Genomic DNA, 17913 nt, shown 5'->3' with positions numbered 1-17913 from the left:
TCTGGCCGGTGGGACTGTCTTTGAGTCAATGCGGACATGTTTTTGCGAATTTGGTCAGATATAAGCTGACACATTTACTCGCTACAACTTACGTAAGGGGCTCGCTCTGTGGATATTACAATCATCTACCATCAGCTAACAGTTAATTGGTCATTTGAAAATTTATTCTTGTTTCGTTGGTTTCGTAGTGAAATTGGTTATTGCAAATGATTGTTTTTAGAACACTTTTGGCTCTGTTAAATAACACGATTCGGAAGGCGAGAGAATTCTTAACATATTCCTTGCACTAAGTATATTAACATGAGCAAAGAAAGGTATCGCATTGAAATACGTAAGAATGATATATAAAATTGGCAGCTGTATATTTTTAAAGTGCTGCACAACCGAAAGCCCATAATTAGCTCTATCGAGGTCCTATCGTTAGTGGAATTCCTTATACTTCATGTTAATCAGTCTTTAATCAAAATAAATTTTGTTTGAGCTAGTTAAAAAATACATACGATGCAGATGAAGTTTAACAAAAGTAAGTAGACCACGAAAGTTGTGAAAGGGGACAAAATTACACAGGGGACTTTTCATTTGACCAAAACCCCGAAAATTTAATAAAAAATGGGAGCGAATGGCATGGTATCGAAATTTCCTAGAAAATTTCCAGAAAATCCGAAAACTGTCAAACTATTTCCTAATTGAGAAGAAACTCGCGAAAATTAAATTTGGATACACCTCCCGAGCTGAAGTTCTCCTCTTTTCCGAAAATTTTGGAAGCGTTCCATTCCCCAGCATGCAATTACTGGAAAATGCTGTTCCATTCGTCTCTGGACAATTTTAAGAAATTAAAATTAACCAGGAGTTGGTGGTGCCTAACCTAAAGGACACACTCATGGAGATATGGCACCCAAATCACCCGCAACTAAGAGCAATCTTGAAGGAACCCAGCCCTCTACCCCCCTCTCCAGCATCCCCCATCCCCTTCGTCTGATCTCATATCCAAGGGGAAATCACTAAACCGACGTCCTAGTAAAAGGTAAACTTCCTCACCCCCTACCCCTCCCTGGTCTGAATGAAATAGCCACTTTTTCTAACCAGTATCTTCCACTGGGGGGTGGGGGGGGGGGAGGGGTCTATTTAGTTATTTGGGTCCCAATCTCAATATGGAGATGGTAAGTTTAAGAATAGTAAGAGAGCCTGAAACAAAAAAAAAAACAAAAACAAAAAAACAAAAACAAAACAAAAAACAAAAACGAAAATGAGGTTGAAGTTTTTCAGAAGTCCAATCCTAATTAAAACTGACTCATTCAAATCGATAATCACGCGAATCATCGTGTTATTTCAACTCGATCGAGGGCATGACTTTGAATGGAGTTTCAGCCAATTAAAATTCAGAGGCACCCAACGCATCGTTTTGGTAAATAATATTTCAGGTAGACCTTTAATCAAGAGAAGATGACTCACTTTCTCTTGCCTTTAATCGATCTCCTTCGATTTCCTATAAGAGAATTGTCACCTCAAACATTCCTGATTTCAGAGAGTTATTGCCTCCGGTTTACAAATTGATAAAAAAACGTCGTATTGGGTACCGCAAAAATATCAGCTATGAGAGTTGTTTGAAAGGCAATAAACCCGAGGTTTTCGTGAAATAGACAAAAACTCCCTGATAAATTAAAAAAGACTCAAGTTCCCCTAGAATGACAAAACAGATGACAATTTTATAACACAGCTTAAAATTGACCTACAGAGCCAGTTCTCAAGCATTTGAGAAAAAAAAACCTTCGTTAGGTACCCCTTTACGTTGTAGAGGCATTTCAACTGAGGAACAAACATTTGCTATGAAAACAGCTTTTATTCTGATCCTTGTACACTTGTGTTCGCAGCTGGTCTGCTATTACTTTATATTTTACGTTAAACCCTCACAGTTGTGGGATTCCCTTTACAGTTACCATAGTTTTACTTAACCTGGCCATATTTGTTTGAAAAGATTGAACACAATGTGTCTGGGGCCGCGGAGTAATCATCCCCAAGAACTGAGCGGATAACAAGGAGATGGAATAACAACGTAAACTGCGGCTTTTCCATTGACGCCATAAATGAAGTCGGACCACCTGTACACGTTCCCCACCCCTAACAGGCAAGACTTCGACAGACTCTTGATTGTACTTGCCGTCAAGACGTAGGACCACACGTTGACATTGGTCAAGGACCCTTGGAAGGACTGGCTGGAAACGAAGCCTCCTCCAACTGAATCTTGTTCTTGTCCCAGCATAAGGGATCCTCCTCCTCTTATAGTGTATCCTCTGCGTAGATTTCTGGCGTACCTGCGTAGTGACCCATCTTTGTAGAATTGCCACATACCATCACTGTTTCGCCACGTCACGCAAATGTGATGCCATCTGCCATCATTAGCTGACCCATGTACTCGCCTGGAACAGTAGAAAAAAATTAAGACCGGGTCTTAGTTCCTTGAAAAAACGATTTCAGTCACAACACATTTCAAGCTTGTTTTTACAATTTTTCCTTTTCAAATTCTAGCTAAGATCATTAGGAATAATAAAAAAAAATGCTTGTCATAAAAATCCTTGCCAATGGAAGAAGAATATTTTTGTTGATGCAAATGACTGCTTGAGTGAATCCAATATAAGCCGTATCACACATTCAGGTTTGTAAACGAGACAATTGGTTCATAATGGTTGACTTTGCTTCATGTAACTTTAGACAATGAGTATTGAAGACTATTAAAGTATATCTCAGCTTCTTAGTAAAATGCATGTATATCAATGGCTGGCCAGCCACCAAGAAAAGTTTTTTTTTTTCCGATTCCATTATTCATCAGATTAGCAGAAGGATAATTTTAAATCATTCTGCGTGGAAACTCTCCCTCTATGACTATTAGATGTCACGTTTCACCTCAATTCAAAACCGCTAAATTTGAACTACTAAATTAAATTTAGCTTACATGAATGTGTCTCCAATGTACAGACGGAAATCATTGTAGTTGTAGATGAGCAGCTCATTGGCCTGCCTTGGTACAGCATAACTGAATGCTGTGCCAGTATTTGAAGCACTCGACTTCATCCAGAAGCACACAGTAAACTGAGTCAAACTGCGCATGCCCCGGAGGTTGGCGTAATCAGTCACTCCTTGGCGTGGGAAATAGAGAGCATAACCTGTTCAAGAAAATATAAGGAATAAAGAAACAACTAACATATATTATACCTTCCCAGAGGACCTGATATATTTTCATTGTGTAAAACTGCTTCCAATTCTTATGGTCTTCATACTTAAGTATGTTGCTTGCAAAACTTGTAACTTTCTACCTGAGAACATAGAACGGAGTCAGTACTTTGTCTAGATTTAAACGCCTCGTGAAAGCAGTTTCCTTTCAGGCATAATTGCTGATTACTACACTGGTTAGATGTTAATTTTCTAATAGTCAAACATAATAGTTAGTAGAAGTTTACGTGTTGTTTTTACATTTACAATGTCATTTTTCTCGAAGATATTAGCTTCTTAGCTACTCTATAAATTTCGAGACAGAATAAAGTGATGTATGTATACATATAGGTATGTATCAGTACGTTTTTAAGTGACAATGCGTGATTTCGTAGGCATTAATTGCTGTTCATTTTACATGGATGAATGGCACTTCGGCTAATCATCGTCAAAAGAGAGAGATCGCTAGTTTTCTACCGACTCTCTTCACCGTTAAAAGTGACAGAAATTTCAATTTGTAGGAGGCTATTCTAATTTTCAAGCACTTTTGATTCTCATGAAATTTTCCAGTGAATGAAGAATGGTGTAATTTATTTTCCGTTTGGTTTTAAAAAGGTATCTCCTCGTTTTCTAGTTAAGTGCATGGAAAGAAGGAACCACAAGTCCATAAGTTTTCTTTATTAATGTGAGGGACCAAGAAAAGATAATCAATTTCCTTCGCTTTTTTGGATGTAGGGGTTCAGCGGGGGAGTATAGCTTTACTTTGTAGGGAAATAGAGTGCGAAAAGTTTATTCCAATTTCAAGGGTCTTGTAGCCACATAATTTGCGTGGCTCTGTTTTACTCGCGAAAGGTTAAAAATCTTTCGTTTAGGTTGTTTTTCAAAGCAAAGAATTTTGTTTTGTTTTTTTCTTTAATTAATCAGTGGACCCTCTCGCCAAAAAGCGGCCTTTATATGTTATCTCGAACAAGAGTAGCTAATGATTCCGCGGTTAATTCCACGGAATAAGAAAAACTAAAACAAAGCGGGAATAAAAATGTTGATGATCGATCATAGACATACCTGTGACAGGATAACCACTGACATAACCATGGAAGACAGTAACCAGAAGCAATACAAATATAGCGGCCATCATTTCCTCCTGTAAGTCAAAATGAAATGGTTTTATTCACTGTGCTCTTTTTATTATTCGCAACCGCTTGTTGACCGGCATTGTATCTGAAATGTTGAGTCGAAAAACTCTGAACATTTGTTAACTAGAAACTGCTTTGGGCCGGTTGTATCAGATAGATTCTTCTTAACTATCAGACATTCTGTTTCATGTTCTCTCTGAGTAAATATTTGGCTGCGAAATATACCTTGTTCGATAACAATCACAGAAGAACTTTTATTTCACGTTCTTAAAAAAATTGATAACGTTGAAGAAAAGCCAAGTACTTTCGCCACGTCATGCTTATTCTCGCGTAGCAACTATTTTTCTTGGCACTAACATTTTTGCTCTCTCTAAATATATATTAAGATGGAACATATGTGATCTGTAAATTGCAGGTTTTTTTTAGCCCTGGATGAAAGGCAGTTGCAGGATATATTTCAAACCTTTTCCGTGCTGAGGCTATCGATTTAGAAAAATTAGAAGTCAATTTTTTTTTTGTTATTTTCCACCAAAGTCAATTCGTATTCGTATGCATCGCATGCAGAAGCAGTCATACTGAAGATCAATCACTAATCTATCACACTTACCTTTCAAATAACAAAGATGTGAAGCCTTCGACAAGTTCAGCGTAGCTCAACTTGTGTAAATAAAACTGTTGTTCCTTCGCTGACTGTGTCTTCGTTGCCAAAGTAAGTTGAATAAAAAATGCTAATAAAGCGAACACGAAATTGCCTCTGAAACTTGTTCAGTATCACCCCTGAGGCAATATCTATTATCCTTTTCTTCTTTGCTTGTTTAATTATTATTGTTTCTTTTTATGCATTACCATTTAACAGCAGCACTGACTTGTCTTAATAACACCAACTGAAGAGAAATTTAGACAAACGGGAACTGACCTGTGTCTCAAACAAGGATACTTCGGTTGTCAGTGGGCGAGATTGAGAACGCTTGGCCTTAAATACAAACGTCAATTAATACAGATTTTTTTTAAATTATAAGATGTTTAGTCTAAACGTTTAATTAAGTACTAGAACAACGTAGTATGATATATAAACAGTCGCGGTAACATTAATATTTTGCTTTCTTCGGTGCATTGTTGAATTATGTTGGCTCGCTACGTAACAATGTTTTCTTCTGCGAAGACTTCGCTGATGCAGCACAAAAGAGAATTAAAGTTTGCTGACTTATCAACACATAGTTTACCGAGGAAGCAAGCGTAACTAATGATTATGTTTCCTGTGAATGTGACCGTTATTAACATATCCAACGCTTTTATACTGAACACAGTACAGGCGAAAAAAAATTAAATTGCAAATATTTTATATTTTTATTTCATGTGAAGCTGTGCGTAACTGGTAAACAAGATAGAGCTGAGATCTAAAAGCAACCACACTTAAAAATCGTTTCGCTCGATCCCTCATTCAGAGATCAATTGTTCTTTACAAACTGTAAAAGGCAATTTTTCGAATTACAGCAACAGACGCTATGTATACAATAGCACGACTGAGTATGTATGTAAATTCGTGGCCGCGGAGAGGTTCCACTTACTTATCGATTCACGTCCCTTCAAAAGATCCTATACAGGGTCTATACAATGTGTATCTGATGCGGTACAATTCATACCATGATCGAGATAATCTATATCGTAGCCTACGATATAAGTTCATGACGGTTGAACCTAAAATTAGTCGCCTACTATTATAATATGATAGAAGTCAAAACAAAGTTGAACGGTTCAAATTTGTTTTGCCTTTTAAAAGAGAAATCAAAAAATATATGAAGAAGGAAATTTCTTCCCGGGCAAAAAATGCTGTTAAGAAGACTTAGAAGTTAATTTATAGAAGTATTCGTCTCTGAACTATCCATATGAAGGAAAGACAACTGTAGCAGATTGAAAAAAAAAAAAAAAAGTACCGGCAGTAGAGGCAGTCACACCAAAGCTAGAAATTGAGGACATGAACCAGCCGACTACCCGTCAACAGTCCACGAATTCATATCTCATACCCGGGTGGGGGAAGAGGGGAGGGGAGGGTGGCTTCCATATTAACAGGACGGAGGGGCTCGCCTTATCTTTTAGGGGTTAAAAAAGTGGATTTGGTCCCTCTTAGGGTTTTCATTCTCAGAGGATTCACAGCAACAGCTTTCACGGTATTTTTCAGGGTATTGAGCCGAGAAAATATGATAGGAGATGGTGTATTGTTTTAGAATTGGTATCTCTTAGGGGTGAAAAAAGTTTCAAGCCACGCCCACAAAACAGGATCTTGATACCTCTCAGGAGTTCTTTTCAAAATTTCTGACGAGCACCCCCGTCCATTTTATGTGGGAGCCCCTCCCGGGATCTCATATGCAGCGAAGTGTCAACTTCCGGAAGCACCGTCTTTAGATTTCATTGTAAAAGGCCTAGTCCAAAAGTCGTGCTTCTGCCGAGCCGAACTCAAATAAGAAATTGGCTAGGCAGTGGCATGACAAAAGAACGGCAGTGGTTTGAAAAGTCCAATTTAATTCAGCCTCACCAAAGATCGGAAAAAAGTCTTCTTTGATGAAGACCATTTTAATTGCTTGAAAGCAACGGCAGCATGCCGTTTGAGACCAAGTCGCGCTACTTTCTAAAATGCACATCGTCGTAAGACTTCATGGCGTTATATTCCAATGCCCTACAGCATTCGTTCGCCCGCGTGGAAAAAATGACAATCACAAGAACCTTTATGTTATTATCGGTAAACATGATTTAATATTACCTAATTAAGAAAGACTTACATAAATTAAGAATTATTCATCGACCTCAGAGCGAATCAATTTTGTAGCATGTATACGTACCTGATCAGTGAATAAGGAGGAATGCGGAATAATTTTGTGAAGTCATTCGAGATTGGCCCAAAATTAAAAGAATTGAGCGTGTGGTAAAAAGAATCGAGCGTGTCACTAGTGTGGTACACACTTTTTCTATGGTTATTCTCTATGCTGTGTATTTTTTTTGACCAACTCAGATGTGATAGAAGCCGATGTTGTTTTGTCATCGATTAGACATTTCAGTGGGTCCAGTGTTTTTTTGCTGTTCCAGTTGTCCTGATCCACGTGTTTTGCCGACATTGCGGCTACTTAACTAATTTTCCCTAAAAATGTCTCGCTATTCCGCGACAAATTGGCTCTTCTTCTTTACCCTAGCAATTAATTAGTATTCAACTTAAGAGGTCTTAACAACTGTTTTAGATTTAGCTTGTGTCGATCCAGGGTCCAAGTGATGCCCTCCAGTTGCTCCGCCAGGTGTGAAGTCTACCAACGGCTACAATTTCTAGACGATCTAATCTTCCTGCGCCTGCGAAGTGCAATGCAGGCGAATTCCTCAAAGAGATTCCTCCCACGAGGCAACGCTAGCTATCTGGTTGTTATCGCTGTTTTAAGTGAGATAAGCCTCTCAACTTCCAGGCTATGCTATAGCTGTCTGTTGACTCTCTTGATACATGAAGATCTTTTTGCAGGATCCATCTTGTTGGTCAAGTGTCCGGTAGATCGATTTTGGAGGCTGCCTAAAATTCGTAAGGGAGCTAACTGGGGTGTGTGCTTTGTCCCAGATACCCTCTACTCTTGAGTATAAACTAGTTAACTATCTGCAACTAGAAAGTGACAGCTTAACGTGATAGGAGAAGATAAAACAGTCTTCGTTCCTGTGTTAAACTGTTGATCTCTAGTTTCCTAAACTTTGTGATTAATTAGATAGATTTTTTATATATACGTCTGGATGGACCTTAAGCTGAAAAAAAGACCCTATTAATAACAACGATAATGCTGTCATTAAAAGTAAAAGTTCTTGTCAATAGCAGTGATAATACTGCCATTGACAGGAACTAAGGAAACAGGAAATTCTTGTTCACGATTACAAAACACTAGCTAACCGGTAGCCGATTGCGTAGAAGCCGAAGTGTGGCCGAAACAAAACCAACATAACTGTGTTGAAGAAAAGCCGAACGTTAAATCTTGAAACGAATAATTAAATCAATGAATGAAATAACCGAAGACTGAGTTATAAAACCCTGGAAAGGAAAAGGAGAGGCCCGAACCCAAATCATCCAGTGCTAATTAAACTATCTAAATTAATTTAAACCGAATCAGCCGAATATAAGCCGAACGTTTGCCGAAGTTGAGGTTCATCTAGAGTTTTAGCTATTTACCCACCCTGCCCTGCCCACAAAGAATTGCAGAAAAAAATTATGACGCAAAAAACGGTTTCTACTGATGTCGCCTCAGGATGTACATGTAATCGCTAAAATCGCTGTCAAAAATGTTCAGCAGTCGTTGAAATTATTTGGAAATCCTCAGGCTATCGTCGCGAACGTTAAGACAGCGATTGGAGCGATCTTATGGAAACCGGTAGTCGTAAGGATCGCTGACCATTTTCTATAGCTATTGCAACGATCAAAGCGATCATATTGGACATCAGCATTTACAACTAGGGACGTTTCTGTCCACCAAGACAAAGTCTGACGCTAATTGACTTTCAGCGATACGTCATTGTTTCCTCTGTTCTCTCTCTCTACTCGCATGACCTGATGACAAATGAATTCATAATGATAAGTCAAAAACCACCAAAGGGCATTTTTATGCACGTTATACGTGTACTTGATACATTTCTTCAGCTACCGGATAAATTCTAATCTTCAAATACCCTAGCTAGGCGCTTTCCATTCAAACAAAAATTTCGGTTTGTATTTCCGGAAATTTTCAGTCACGGAACAGCATTTTCCGGAATTTCCGGAAAAGTGGACAACCTTGTGAGGTATTTCTAATAGCGGAGCTCCGGCGGCCCGAAGGGCCGCCAAACGGAGCCCCATACCCATATAGGAAAGAAAAGGAAACCCATGAGTTGACTTTCTCATGGTTATCATGGCTAGCGGTATGTTATTGTTCGTAAGCCGGTTAACGCTGACCCAGGATTAGAAGTTAACCGAATTATAACTTTTTCTTCTAAAAAATGTTTTTTGCTGCTTTGTTTTGTGTATATGGTGATTATTAAAACTCAAAACAGAAGGCCAAACAACATACAGAAAACCTCACCGCAAAGTTACAAAACTCAAATCAAAATTCTACCTTTTCCTGGGTTAGCTTAATCGGGCTTTGAACAACCCGGCCTAGGAGCTACGCTTTTAGGCTGGCCTAAATCTATATATTATTTTTACCGGGAATTTCCATTCCATTTGATCTTCCTTCAGTAATTTCCAAAGTTTTCGGTTAAATAGTTCGCACTTCGGAAATTCCAACATTTTCCGGATTTTCTAGAGCTTTCCCAGCTAAGAAATTTCCTCAGTTACCATTTGTTCCCATTTCTATATTTATTAAAACTTTGTTTTCATGGGAAGTGCCCGGCCCCATGATTCAAAATTCAGTCCAGTCCTCCGAGTTAGGTATACACTAATATCAAATCGGGGCCAATTGAGCACTGGGGCCCATAGGAAGTAAGAAGGATAGCGGAACTTGTGGTTATTCGGAAAAGATTTTTGAGTGCGGAAATACCTTTTTGGCATTCTAAGATGATTCAATACTCCGTCCAGTGCGGTTTATAAATGCGCAGATGTCAAATTTTGAGTGCGCGAGCTCTGGGCTCAAAGGGAGTAAGGGAGGGTGTGTTTCCGTAAATAGAGACATTTGAACCTTTAGCAAGTGCAGGAATAGAGTTTTGGCATTCTGTAGTTGATTGGTTAGTTATAAACGTCTCCCCAAGCTGGCTGATAGGTATGGAATACCTCAAACTGTTCTGTGGCGAATTAACAAAACATCGTTATCGCATCCATCTGAGCTGGTTGATTTTGGCAACTAGCGGTTTGCACAAAGGTGTCATTTGACTATAACTACCAGAATCCTTCACTTTTTCATTTTCTGTTGTTAATCAATTGTTCCATTGTAGAACAACACTTTTGATATTCAAGTTACCAGTTCTCAGATATCCATCCAACTGCGTCACAATGACAGGCCCTGTCGAACACGAAGAAGCACATAAACAACTCCAATAAAGCACTCACAATACATTCTCTAAGTTGTTTATTATAATTTCGTAAAGCTGAAGTGAAAAATTGAAGGAAAAACTTCAAATAGATATATATCTCTTGATATAGTTTCTAAACATTCACATAAACGCGAAAACTAGGTTCCTAAGTTACAAACTGATCAGAATTAAATGCTTAATTAATCCTCGGACGAAAAAGCAAAGTAGCGGTAGGGTACAAATTGTGGGGTGTGAGGGGTGGTGGGGGATGGAGCCCCTCATTTGGGTTTTCATTATGTTAAGTCACAGCAGAATAAATTTACATTGAGGAGACAGCCCTGTGCCTGCTCTACAACGGTGAAACCATTTATTTTTGGTTATGACTTCATATGACTTCAAATGATGTCATTTCATTCGTCATATTGGATCCGCCATCTTGGATTTCAAAAAAAGACTGACATTAAAACAAAATCAGGCTAAAATGCTTATGACAAGCGAAAATATAAGAATTTCTGCAACTTGATAGAGAGAACTGGAAAAAAATAAGGAATTATGTAAAAAAAGTAGATTTTTGGCAGCGTCAAAAATCAAAACTGGCTCATCAAAATTTCCGCGAAGGGAGAATGAACAACATCTTTGGGTAACTTTGAATTACCTTATGGGGATTGGCTTTCCCCCCTCTCTCCTTGTATGTCCGAGGGTTAATTTACCGACTAGAATAGCTAAAATTAGAAAAAAAGGTCTCTTTGGTGGTTTGTGTACAGTTCACCTGGTGTTTGTTTTGTCAGTCCTCGTCCCCATTGAACGTAAAACCTTTCAACAACGCCCAAAATACTGGTACGTGCAACCCGTCAACACTGACATGCAATGTTCTTCTTTAGGTTATCCAATTTCTGATCACCCGCGCTTACTCCCCTACTCGCACAATCAGCTTAGTGCGTGCAGATGCAACTTCTCTGCATACATACGTATCTTCTCTATTTGTTCAATTACCTTCTCTTGCGCTTCCAAAAGGATACTCATGTTCGCACAACTAACCAGTTTCTCTCCTCCCATAGCTAGTCTTTTGTTGTGAACGTAGAGGTAGCTTCTACTAGGTCTAGAGGATTTTATCGATTAAAACGTACTATTTTTCACATCTATCCCTCGTCCTCCAAGACCCCGTTTCTTCTGCACCCTGAACGAAAGTAACGTTTCACAACTCCAATCCTATTTATAGGTGATGTAATGCTCACAAAACAAACAAAAGGAAAAGAAAAAGCTATTGTACAATATCCAACAAATGTCAACACAGTAGCTTAAAGTCTACAGCTCACAAATAATTTGGATGAGCGGCTGATTAGAAAAAAGCGTATTCTATAGAATTAATTAGTAACATAATGAGTAATATGAATAATATGTATACATATAGGTATGTATCAGCACGTTTTTAAGTGACAATGCGTGATTTCATAGGAATTAATTGCTGTTCATTTTACATGGATAAATGGCACTTCGGCTGCTCATTGTCAAAAGAGGGAGATCGCTAGTTTTCTACTGATTCTCTTCACCAACAAAAGTGACAGAAATTTTAATTTGTAGGAGGTTATTCCAATTATTTTCAAGGCACTTTTGATTCTCGTGAAATTTTCCAGTGAATAAAGACGTAATTGATTTTCCATTTGGTTTTAGAAAGGTGTCTCCTCGTTCTCTAATTAAGTGCTTGGACAAGAAGGAACCACAAGCCCGCATGATTTTTCTTTATTAATGGTAAGGGATCGAGAAGAGATAATTAATTTCCTTCGGCTTTTTTCGAGGTAGGGGTTCAGCGGGGGAGTATAACTTTACTTTGTGGGGAAAATAGATTACGAAAAGTTTATTCCAATCAGTTTCAAGGGTCTTGTAGCCACATAATTTGAAGTGGCTCTGTATTACTCTCGAAAGGGTAAAAATATTTCGCTTAGGTTGTTTTTCAAAGCAAAGGATTTTGTTTTGGTTTGTTAATCAATGGACCCTCTCGCCAAAAAGCGGCCTTCATATGATATTAAGTTTTTGTAAGCAGTACTTGTGTTAAAACATCTAATCTCGAACAAGAGTAGCTAATGATTCCGCGGTTAATTCCACGGAATAAGAATAAGATAAACTGAAAAGAAGAAAGAGAAAACGAAAAAAAAGATGTTGATTATCTTAAGCATACCTTTGGCAGGGTACCCACTGACATAACCATGGAAGACGCCAGTCAAAATCAATAAAAATATAACGGCCATGATTTACTCCTGTAAGAAAAAACAAAGTAGTGTGATTCACCTTCCTCTTTTTACTATTCATAGCCGCCTTTTGTTAGGGCTTTCATATGAAATGTTTGGGTCGAAAAACACTTCTTTGTTAATATTTGTGAACACTTAGCTAGGGACTGCGGGTCATCTACTTTTTGGGGCGGTTGTATCAGATGGATTCTTCTTGTCAGACATTCAGTTTCATGTTCTCTCAGTAAATGATTGGCTAGGAAATATACCTTGTTCGATGATAAACCAAATACTTTCGCCACGTCATGCTTATTCTCGCGTAGCAACTATTTTTCTTGGCTCTAACGTTTTTGCTCTGTTTAAATATATATTAAGATGTAACGACAGTGATCTGTAAATTGCAGGGTTCTTTTAGCCCTGGATGAAAGGCAATCGCAGGTTATGCATGTTTCAAACCTATTCCGAGCTGAGCCTAACGATTTAGAAAACTGAGAAGCCAAATTTTTTTTCGACCAAAGTCAGTTCGTATGAATCGCCTACAGAGGCAATCATATTGAACTTACCAGCTCAGATCAATCACTAATTTATCACACTTAACCCTTCAAATACCAAACTGGGGATGTGAAGCCTTCGATAAGTTCAGGGTAAATCAACTAAATAAAACTGTTGCCGGTTCTAAAAACGAAATCAAGGAAGATTACTCCAAACGTGGCGAGGTAAATTATTTAAATTTGCATCGAAGACGCTCATTTATTGATCAATGGAATTAGAATTCGCCACCAATTCGCTGATCATGTACCAAATTTTGTAACAAAATGGCTTGAGAATGTTTCCAATGAGTTTTTAGTAGCAGGAATAATTCTTAAAGTTACAGTATCCTTAAAGTTACAGTACATTCAGTTGACAAACTGACTGCCGCAAATCTTTTTTGAAATCCAGGTACTCTTCATCGGGATTAGCCTAAACATTACTCAGCAGCAGTTCACAGTACGTTAGGCTCTAGCAAAAGGCTATTTTTTGTACGTAAAAGACGACTCACAAACAAAATAACCAAGAATAAGAGGAGAAAGAGTTTTTATATGCCGAGCATCGCTTACGGGCATCGCTTACTGCAGTGCTGGGGAAAAATATTCCTAGTGCACCGTTTTGTTGCGCTCTATTCTAACACAGAACATTGCGGTCCGTCACTTAATTCTGTTCAGTAAGATCTCCTGTATGGCTAAGAGCTGGGTGAGTGAAACTCTTAAACCTATCCTTAAACACCGAGGAATCTTAAACGTGGTGGTAGATCTTGCTGTTTGGTGAGACATGCACTTCTCTTGGTGCGAATTGACTTCAACTGTTTTGATTTCTACGAGGGTATTCACTGTAGTTATTGTTCTAACAGTTCTACGAATTACTGAAATTACTCTTTATGGTGCATGCCTGGTAAATTCCTTTCGTAGACTTACAGTACTGAGAGCCGGACGCTTCAATTTCGTCGAATCAGTTAATCTCGGGAGATCTGTCTGATTCTCAATGCACTACATGGCAGTGTGATACAGAAAGGACTAAATCCTAGACTGCGTTCGGTAACTAAATATCTGACCTACCTCTCGACTGATTATAGCGCAAAATGCAGTTAATATCTTCTCACTTTCAGCACGAAGCAGTGTCTTCGAGGCGACTTCGTATATTGCGTTGTCGGAAGTATAGAAACTCTTCCATTGTAAACATCTCTTAGACAGACAAGAAAATTTCGGCGGTCTAACATGTTTCATGATAATTCGGTTTGTTTACCGAACAGTGCAATTTTTCCACCAACGGATCCTTTACAATTTTTTTTTAAATACTCGACCGTTGGCTTGCGCCTACCCGTTGGTGAAGCTCTGAAGGGAACATAATTACATGTCATGATAACAGCAGTAGAAATGCGTATTCTGCCTTGGATTACAGGGAGCTTAGACGAAATTGAATCAGTGACTAAAATAAATAATAGAAAAAATAGCTGTCAAGCTCAAATGCAAATTTATCTTTCCACGTTTGTTACACGCGTGACTTGTCTCTTATAGTGTTATACACGCGAGTCGTGTACGTAAAACGTGATCACTTTCTCTTAGCGTGATTTCAAAACGTGATTGATTTTCCTAAGCTAAGCTGAAATAACTGGTACAGTGGAACAGAAAGGTTAAAAAATATTATCATTTCAAGGATTATGATCATGTCAAGTGATTCCCGCGTTCACAATTGTCGTTTCTCTGTTCTACGTTACCAAAAACCCCTCGAAGGTCTTGAAATATTGGCAGTTTGCGTTAATTTTAGTTCCGCCATTGTGTACAAGAAGACTTACAAGAGCGGAACTTTCCAAACTGTTGAATGGGAAGTCGTAACAGGGGTGGATCCATGAGTTTTGTTAGGTGGGGGTGTACCACCAAGGAATGGCTTAACACCAATAAACCACATAAATTTTTTTGGGAGCATACAAGTTATATTAGAAAGCCGCATGTTACCTCGGGCGGGGGGGGGGGATCTGCAACCCCTACACCCTCCCCCTAGATCTGCCCCTGCGTAACATTAACACCGGCAGCTAGCCTGTGTAGCGACCGTTCCTGTACGAAGAGCTTTGCTGTATTCTGGCCGCGCGTAAATTGGAGTGAGAGCAAAAAATCGACCTCGCCCCACCACTCCCTACTTCGTCGATTTTTTGCAAGATTTACTTAGGGACTGGGGCTAGAAACGTCTTCAGTCCGCAAAAACAGTGACGTCATGCTATTCATCAAGACGCCCCAAAGCTTGGGTGAATTAATTAATCCCCCTCTGGTAACACTTCACACCGTGTATACCAGAGATTGCCAGTATTTAACGCGAAATCCGATAGAAAATCGAGCAATTTCAGGTTTTAGTGGACAAAAATCTGGTACCAGAATAATTTTAAGTATTTTACGGTCATTTTTACATTTTCTTAAAGCTAAATACATAAATAATTGCCTGAAATAACACCGAAAACAATTTCCCATGGGAACGAGACAAAATAAATTTCAAAGTCCAGAGAACTTGTGCAAACACAGGCAAAATTTCATCATCAGTTTCACTTCACCAGTACTTTCGAGTGTTTCGTGTGAAGTTCAACATTCGTTTTCGACGTTTGGTGTTGCTAGAAATGATTTTTTTTGAGAAGATATTTAAAACAGTCGTACAGAAGTTTGCAATACGATGTAAATAATCTCGGTACTAGGTTTTTTTTTTTTTTTTTTTTTTTTTTTTTTTTTTTGCTTCACCTTGGGCTGACACCTTGCCGTGGTGGTGAAGCTTGTGTGTCTCCATGACCCGGAGAGCTGTGCCGGCGGGGACTTTGTTCCCTGGCAGGTCTAACCATGCCGGATTGGTCGAAGGGTAGAGGCCAGACGAAGAACAGCCCCTGGTCCTCCAGGTTGGGGGTTGGGCGGCGGGCTGATAACCCGCTCCCAGAAAATGCTATTTATTACAGAAACCGAAGCTAGAACTACCACTGCACCCTATCGGGAAGCAGGGGTAAAAGATGTTAACACCCGGTTGGAACAACGTGCGAAGCAGCGAATGACGCATAAACCGCCGACGAAATTGCTGTCGCCAAAAGCGTGTGTGAAGATCGGGCAATGGAATGTTAGGACAATGTTTGAGACTGGTAAGTGCGCACAGGTGATCAAGGAGATGCAGAGGTATGGTATTAGTATTCTAGGAGTAAGTGAAATGAGATGGAACTCTTGTGGGAAGTTGAGGGTAGCTACAGGCGAAACTGTGCTATACTCAGGAATGGATGAAGGTGAAAATCATGAGAGAGGAGTTGGCTTTATTCTGTCCAAAGAAGCTGCACAATGTCTGCTGGAATGGGAGCCAGTGTCTGAGAGGATAATCAGAGCCCGGTTCAACTCGAGGTGGCAGAAGGTTACCATCTTGCAATGCTATGCCCCAACAAATGAGGCAACGGAGGAGGTGAAGGATGATTTCTACGACCAGCTACAGATGGTTTTGGAGCAGGTGCCATGTAGAGATGTGAAGATCGTCATGGGAGATATGAATGCTAAGATGGGAATGGATAACACAGGCAGAGAGGAGGTGATGGGTAAACATGGAGCAAGAGCTGAGATGAATGAAAATGGTGAGAGATGGGCGGACTTCTGTCAGGCAAATGAACTGGTAATCGGTGGAACGCTGTTCCCCCATAAGGAGTGTCACAAGCGGACATGGAGGTCTCCTGATGGTGGTATTGTGAATCAGATCGACCACCTGGCATTTAGCAAGAGATGGAGGAGCTCACTGCAGGACGTTCGCGCGATGCGTGGAGCAGACGTTGGGTCAGACCACCACCTGTTGATGGCAAAAGTCAGGCTAAGGATTGCCAAAGTGAGAAAGGGGGATAGTGGCCGAGTGCGGATTGGAGCAGAAGTTGCAAGTGTTTATCAATAAGAGCCTGAGGAACATCTTGCGGATTTGGTGGCCTAGAAAAATCAGCAACAAGGACCTTTGGAGTCAAACAGGGCAACGACCGATAGAGGAAGAGATAAGACAGAGAGCTTGGGGCTGGATCGGCCACACACTGAGGAAACCAGATGGACACGTAGTCAAGAGGGCACTAGAGTGGAACCCACAGGGGAAGCGAAAGAGAGGGAGACCCCAAAACAGCTGGAGGCGCACGAGAATGGCAGAGTTGGCGGCGAAGCATGTTACGTGGAATGAGGCAAAAGGCACTGCACAAAATAGGGTTAGGTGGCGCGCGCTAGTTGAGGACCTATGTTCCACTTAGGAACGAAGAGGATTAAGTAAGTACTAGGTTTTTGTCCACTTGTTACTCGAACTTCTGGTGGATTCCGTCTTAATGTCTTTGATAGTTGCCCCTTTTAATCAGGATGGAATTCAAAAAGTGAATTTAAAACAAGTTAAATTAAAGAAGTCTATTCATTTAATTATTTTTCCCCCTTTGCCTCAAATCTTCTAAATTTGACACTCCTTTTCGGTTTCCACCCTTAATATCATCAAAAAATGCTAAAATTCCTATCCTCTGTAAAACTGAGAGTTTCTTTATACATTGCAGAAACCCTCAAAGAGATAATGTGAGAGCAAAAGGCACAGCATTGTGGTATGTCACCCCCTTAACAAGTAAGATGAACATTTTTGTTGAAACTTTAATAAATCTGTCACATCCAGATGAGGGAAAGCTGAAATTGCATATTTGCCACCCTTGTAGGCTCAATTTCCAGCCATTTTGTGAGCCAGCATTCCCTGACACTTGGAAGGAGGATCACAACCAGATTTCAAAATAGGCTGGAAATCAACCATCACTCCTGGGAAGATACATGTACTGTAAAAAAAAAAAAAAACAAAAACAAAAAGAA

General features: G+C 39.5%; 1 protein-coding gene and 1 long non-coding RNA gene across 3 annotated transcripts; one reads left to right on the top strand and one right to left on the bottom strand.

The window, feature by feature from the left end:
• Positions 1-1820: 1820 nt before the first annotated feature.
• Positions 1821-14324, bottom strand: LOC110059320 (neuronal pentraxin-2-like). 2 transcript variants are annotated; one of them, XM_089294071.1, is made up of 4 exons: positions 14155-14324; positions 12514-12592; positions 2951-3161; positions 1821-2417 (listed from the first exon to the last, which is right to left on the bottom strand). In XM_089294071.1, the coding sequence occupies exons 2-4, from the start codon at positions 12581-12583 to the stop codon at positions 2009-2011; spliced, it is 690 nt and encodes a 229-aa protein (XP_089150197.1). In that variant the 5' UTR covers positions 12584-12592; positions 14155-14324; the 3' UTR covers positions 1821-2008. The 2 variants fall into 2 exon arrangements, with proteins under 2 accessions (XP_089150197.1, XP_089150196.1); XM_089294070.1 differs by lacking the exons at positions 12514-12592; positions 14155-14324 and adding exons at positions 4270-4348; positions 4948-5019.
• Positions 14325-15179: 855 nt separating this feature from the next.
• LOC149109832 (uncharacterized) lies at positions 15180-17880 on the top strand. The gene is made up of 2 exons (XR_016208272.1): positions 15180-15776; positions 17352-17880. It is a non-coding gene; the product is annotated as an uncharacterized LOC149109832 (long non-coding RNA).
• The last annotated feature ends 33 nt before the right edge of the window (positions 17881-17913 follow it).

The sequence above is a fragment of the Orbicella faveolata genome, unplaced genomic scaffold (genome assembly GCF_042242905.1).
Source record: "Orbicella faveolata isolate gen_17 unplaced genomic scaffold, um_ofav_v1 contig_25, whole genome shotgun sequence".
Lineage (NCBI taxonomy): Eukaryota > Metazoa > Cnidaria > Anthozoa > Scleractinia > Merulinidae > Orbicella > Orbicella faveolata.
This window is presented reverse-complemented; position numbering and strand designations above follow the sequence as displayed.

What these genes read in the sequence shown, in the direction of transcription:
- LOC110059320 (XM_089294070.1), bottom strand. Translation starts at nt 4,342, where the DNA reads ATGATGGCCGCTATATTTGTATTGCTTCTGGTTACTGTCTTCCATGGT. An exon ending in CAGTGGTTATCCTGTCACAG is followed by an intron (nt 3,162 to 4,269) that starts GTATGTCTATGA and finishes TTTCTTGAACAG; the next exon opens with GTTATGCTCTCTATTTCCCA. An exon ending in TACATTGGAGACACATTCAT is followed by an intron (nt 2,418 to 2,950) that starts GTAAGCTAAATT and finishes CTACTGTTCCAG; the next exon opens with GCGAGTACATGGGTCAGCTA.